Source organism: Petaurus breviceps, unplaced genomic scaffold, assembly GCF_028583685.1.
Source record: "Petaurus breviceps papuanus isolate PSGF00001 unplaced genomic scaffold, PetGlider_PUasm1.0 84, whole genome shotgun sequence".
In the NCBI taxonomy this organism is placed as follows: Eukaryota; Metazoa; Chordata; class Mammalia; order Diprotodontia; family Petauridae; genus Petaurus; species Petaurus breviceps.
Genome location: NW_027186645.1, coordinates 3,814,420 through 3,820,419, shown reverse-complemented (window position 1 = coordinate 3,820,419; position 6,000 = coordinate 3,814,420). Strand labels below are relative to the sequence as shown.

General features: G+C 38.0%; 1 protein-coding gene across 1 annotated transcript in view; it reads left to right on the top strand.

Annotated features, from left to right (window-relative positions):
• The first annotated feature begins 874 nt into the window (after window positions 1–874).
• Window positions 875–6,000, top strand: part of PNPLA8 (patatin like phospholipase domain containing 8) — a 49,704-nt gene continuing 44,578 nt past the window's right edge. Inside the window, exons 1-3 of the mRNA XM_069107019.1 lie at window positions 875–2,050; window positions 2,197–2,346; window positions 5,050–5,201. Of these exons, the coding sequence (XP_068963120.1) occupies window positions 1,010–2,050; window positions 2,197–2,346; window positions 5,050–5,201 (1,343 nt within the window). The 5' untranslated portion in view covers window positions 875–1,009. The remainder of the gene's footprint in view (window positions 2,051–2,196; window positions 2,347–5,049; window positions 5,202–6,000) is intronic.

Sequence of the window (6,000 nt, the reverse complement as noted above, 5' to 3'; positions counted from 1 at the left end):
TCCCTTACAGCTACAGTGTATGGTACACAATTTAGTACTTATTCTTCAGTTGTTTCATGTATGTTAGTGTTGTCTACCTAACAAGATTCTAAATAAGAACTCATGTCTCTCATTTCCTCTGTAAAACCCACAATATTGTGAGGAACATGGTAGAAGCTCAATACATACTAATTTTCATTACCGTCCACACAAAGAGCTAAGATGACTCCAGCTTTACAATCCTGGCTTTAGGTTATCTTCCTTTCTCCCACTCTTCTCCCATTCTTACAAACCATGGGAAGAGGGCATGGTTGAACAGATTAAATGAATATTTTAGAATGAATAAACATTGTAGAATAAATAAAAGTAAATTTTAAATGAATAAAAAGTTTAAATGTTTAATAAAATGATGATAAACTTCTCTTTGAAAACAACACAAAAACTTGAAGGAATTTTCCCTCAGTTGTCTAGGCATTTTACTTAGTCCATACTCTGTGTGAAGCATTAGATAAAAAATGTAAAATAAAAGTTTATTGTTTAAAAGTTTACAATATAGTTAAAAGGGTAAAACTATCAAGTGTGACAGGCAACATCAACATATATTAAATTATGTGGGCTAGGAGAAGTGATCTATTGAAAAGCTCCCTAAATTTTTTCTTTCTAGTGAAACTTGTACCGGGCTTCAAAGTTTTTTTTATTTCCATTGGCTATTGTACTGACTGGTGGATTCATTCCCATAAGCTAAAAATAAAAGGCTACATGAGCCACAATAAAAATTCCTTATTCCCTCTTTCCCTGAAACAGAGTGGGTAAATTTAATTCAAAGATTGTATTTTTAATCATTCTGGTTTTTAAAATTTTAACTTACTTTTTTTTTTTAACCATTTCAGCTAAGACAATGAATTGTGGTGTTTTTCAAATGAAGCATTCAAGAGTGAAATGAAAGAAAATCATAACACATGGGAAATAAAAACCTCTTAAGTAATGTCCATTCATTTGATTTTGGATATATATACTTATCTCCCTAGTAATGCAAGAAGCCTTTGTGAGAAACAGAAGCAAGCAACTCTATCTCTTGTGCACACCTCAATATTATTGGAAGATAAGCTACATCAGTCAGTGGAGAAGTTTTTATACAAGCAAAACAAGATATAAATGTACCAAAAGTCACACATTTGTTTGTAGTAAACACTATTGTAATCCGTGCAACCATGTTTTACACATTAGAGTTTTAAAACTTAGCACATCTGCACCCAAGGGACTAACAAAAGTGAGCATTCATATGTCCCGTATTAAAAACACCTTGGACTCTGTTTCAAAAGCCGTTCTTGGCAATCAGAATGAAATGTTTTCACGTTTCTCTAGATTCAAACCAGGAATATTGAGGAAAAAATCAGAAACTGACATATTAAACGAGAAAAGTGTTAAACAAGCTTCGGGCACCAACACTCTGAATGATTCCAGTGGCAATAAAATAAAGAGCCCTTTACCAGAAGGCAAAGTCTCAGACCCTTCTCAGGAAAGCCCAGCAAAGATCAACCCAGTTTTAGAGAAAGGTCTAGAAGGTAGTAAACAAAATATTTATTATACAAACTATATAATTACAAAATTTGAGGAATCATTATATTTTTTATCAAGTCATATAAATTCATACTTTACAAATATGACTGAAAAAAATGAAAATAACCGTGTGCAGCAGGATGCAGAGGTAAAAGTGGGAAAGGATGAAGCTGGAATTAGACAGAATCCTTCTAAGGAAGAAGTTCAACTTAAAGAAAAGGGGATAGATTCACAATTTCTTTCAGCTACTGTAGCTCCCCCTGAGGAGCTCACTGGGACATCTGATGCTCTTCCAGTTTCTGTTAAACAGAGCTTTGCCAACTTTCTTGCACGACCTACTGACAGTGTGCAGGCGTTTGTGGGTGGTTACATTGTTGGACTTGTACCCAAATTAAAGGCTGATTCAAAACATCATTCAGAAGAGTTTCAAGGGGGTAACCCAGCTGAGGAGGCTCACAAGAAAGAAAAACAAAATGAAGAGAAAAAGCGCTTATCTCTTCAGCGAGAAAAGGCAAGGCTTCCTTATAATTAGCTTTAACTTTTTTTTGATATTTGTCCAACTTGAGATATTCTCTATTTTCCTGTTTTTTTTCCTTAAGATTTAATATTTTTCCATCTTGCCAGAGTTACTGATTTCTCTTTCTATATATTTTATAGATTATTGAAAGGGTGAGTATAGATAACAGAACCCGGGCTTTAGTTCAAGCATTAAGAAGAACGACTGATCATAAACTCTGTATTAATAGGATCGAAGAAATAACTTTTCATCTTCTAGCATTTCCTGAAGCAAAAGCACTAGCTGTCAAGGTAAGTTGTTTTTTTTTTTAATTATAAGCTCTCAAATAGAGGGATTCTCACATTTTGGATTGCGAGATCTGACTCCTGAGCCAGAGAAGTAGCTCTTAAGAAGACAAAATTATTAGTAGATTCGTTACCCATATATCAATTAATATGAAAATGATAATTCCCTTCTTATTACTTTAAGTACTACATATTAATTGCAAAGTTTTTCTATACATCTTACTGATAAATATTACCCTATTAATGCTAAATAAGCTTTACACCTAAAAACTGGAAGTGACATCTTAACATCTGTTGGTTGACTCACCCAGTACCTATCATTTTATTCTTTAGAACATATACGCATAGATAGCAGTCCATACACATATAAAGGAGAAAAATGGTAATCTTGAATGAGAAGGCACTAGTAGCTTGGGAGACTAGGAAAATATATCTTTCCAGAAGGTGGTGCTTTAGCTGATTTTTTTTTTTTTTGTCTTTTTGGAGGGGGGAAGGCAGGGCAATTGGGGTTAAGTGACTTGCCCAATGTCACACAGCTAGTAAGTGTTAAGTATCTGAGGCCGGATTTGAACTCAGGTCCTCTAGACTCCAGGGCCTGTGCTCTATTCATTGTGCTACCTAGCCACCCCCGCTTTAGCTGATTCTTGAAGAAAATGAGGGATGTCAGTAAGTGTAGGGGAAAAGCATTCCATACCTGGGGGACAGCCAGTAATTAGAATCAGAGATGGGAAGTAGGATGTTGTATATAAGACATATAAAGTAGACTATTGTGGCTGGACTGTAGAATGCATGGAGAGGAGTAATGTGTAAGGAACCTGGAGAAGTAGGAAGAGGTCAAGCTATGAAGAACTTTAAATAACAAAAAGGAGTTTGTGTTTGATCCTTGTTTGTCATTTGTTCTGAAAGAGGACCAATGACATCAGGAAGGTGACGTCATGACTTGCAAGTGAATTGGGTTTTAGCAAGGCAGAGTCATCAGCCTCACTCTCCGGAACCATCTGGGTCCAATAGCAAGATCTAGATCAGGACAACTGAAGATAGCTAATAGGAAGACATTGGAGTTAAATAGAGGAGAATGGGATTACCTGGTCAGATTTGAACTTTATAAAAGTCACTTTGGGGGCTTCATGGAGTATTTATTGGTATGGGAAGACACTTAAAGTACAGAGACCAAATAGGAGATTAGTTCTCAAATTCTACCCAGTTCGGAAAAGAGGTTTGGGGCTATTACTGCTGGTTTTACTCTGCTAGAGCCACTCAGCTTACCTCTCTGGGGTTTTTCATCATTCAAGTGTTTCTTAATTTAGTGGTCTGGGGAGGCTACTGTATTCCCTATACCAATAGTTCTGGTTGTTCGTTTGTTTCAGTATGACTCTTCATGACCTCTTTTGAGGATTTTCTTGGGAAAGATACCGGACTTGTTTGCCATTTCCTTCTCCAGCTCATTTAACTGATGAGGAACTGAGGCAAACAGGGTTAAGTGACTTGCCCAGGGTCACACAGCTACTAGCAGATTTGTACTCATGAAGATGAGTCTTTCTGACTATCCACTGCCCCACCTAATTGCCATTTATACTAGTGGTGTCAAATTCAAATAAAAATGGAGGCCATTAAACTGTACATAAAGGTCCTTGCAGATGCATATTGACATAGAGAATCACATATTCACATTATGTATGTTTCACTGTATTTTAATTTATTTTGTTAAATATTTCACAATTATATTTTAATCTGGTTTGTGTCCTACCTGGGAGTGTTGTAGGCCTCTCTGGGTTTTTGAAACCTCCGCCTTACACAGTTTTATTTAGAGGTCTTAGAATGTAAACTTGAATTACTGAATAGCCCTGAAAAAAGATTTCAGAATCTTAAATCCCAAAGTGAATTTAAACCTCTGACTATGCATCTTACATTCTGATTTTCTGAGATTTTCTTAATTTGTTATAAAGATTTTTTTTCATTTGGTCTGATCTATCAGAAATTTCATTAAGTCTCCTAGATGCTTAAAAATATATATCTTGTAGTTTTATTTCTACATTTGAAAGCAATTAACATTCCCAAGTATCAATATGAAGCTATATTTGTCATTTTTCCTCTGATAGTGAGTGTTGCAAAGAGTACAAAGTGTTACAAATAGGACCTTGAGAGAATTTGATGTGGTTATCTATAGGATAGATAATTTGTACTACCTACTCTTCCTTGGAGTCAGGAAAACTTAAATTTGAATCCTGCCTTACTATCTTTGTAACTTTGGGCAAGTCATTTAACCTCTCAGTCTCAGTTTCCTCCTCTGTAAAATGGGTATAATAATATTTATTTCGGTGTAGCAGTGAGGATCAAATGGGATAATGTGAAAAGTGCTTGGTAAACATTAAAACCCTATGTATATGATGGCTTTTTTTATTAATAGTTAAATGGGCAACAGCTATTTTTTACTTTTTCTTTTACTTAGTGCACACAGTAGGGACTTTATACATGCCTATTGAATTAAACAGATAATGTTCTGTTAAGCTTTTGTTATGTTTCTTGTGGGAAGATTTTATATAATCTGTTTTAGGAAAGTTTTTACTTGAGGTTGATGTGAGTTTTATAAAAATCATGTATATAAGTACTATTATTTCTAAACAAAATATTGACATGAGATTCTTGAAAACATGACATAAACCTTTCACTCTTGCATTTTAAAATTCATGAAATATATCTCCTCTACAGGAAAAACTTGTTCCATACTTACTACGACTAAGAAAAGTTAAGGATGATGCTCTCCAAGCTACTATTAGGGAGAATTTGGCTTTACTTGGCTATACAAATCCAGTGAAAGGAAGAGGAGTTCGTATTCTCACAATTGATGGTGGAGGAACAAGGTAGGACTGGGGCAAATTTGATGCTTTAGTTTAGAGCTCAGCTTAACTTTGTAGAAATTGTACTACCTGAGGGGGCGGAGCCAAGATGGCGGAGTAGAAGCACGACCCTCCCGCAGCTCCGGCTTCCACCCTCCCCAATCCATGTAAAAAGGGGACTCTAAACAAACTTTGGAGCTGCAGAACCCACAAAATGACACAGAGAAGCTAACCTCCCGCTGAGAACAGCCCGGCAGGCTGGCAGGAATCGGCCAGCACAGAGCTCTGGGAGCCGAGCCCAGCCCCACCCGGAGGCTTTAGCCCCAGGGCGGGCCTGACCAGCCGCCAGCCAGAGGGACTCCAGATCAGCAGCAGCTGTGGCCGTTTCCAGATTTATCAACACATAGATGCGAAGGACAAGGTGAGAGGCCAGTGCATTCTGGACTTTGGGACCCAGTAAGTGGGAGTGCGTGGCTTTTACCCCCGGGGCGAGAAACCGCTGAGATGCCGGCACAGCCTGCCAGTGCCACATGGCGGCTTCAGCTCCTGGCCTGCAGAGTGTAGGGGGACCAAGCACCAGTCTGAGGGGTCATCGCTCTTGCTTTAACCTGCTTGGATCTGGATTGCAGTCTAGGGTGGAGGTCCTGGGGTGTGTGTCCAGCTTGCCAGAACTGTGGAGACCTCAGAGAGGGCACCCATCTAATACCTCCGGCAGCTGAGAAAACCCCAGCGTTTGGGATGAAAACTCCCCTGTCTGGTGGCAGAGTCCTACTGTGGCAAAAAGCCCAGGCGTCAAGTGACTGAGGGGCGACATGACCCAGGC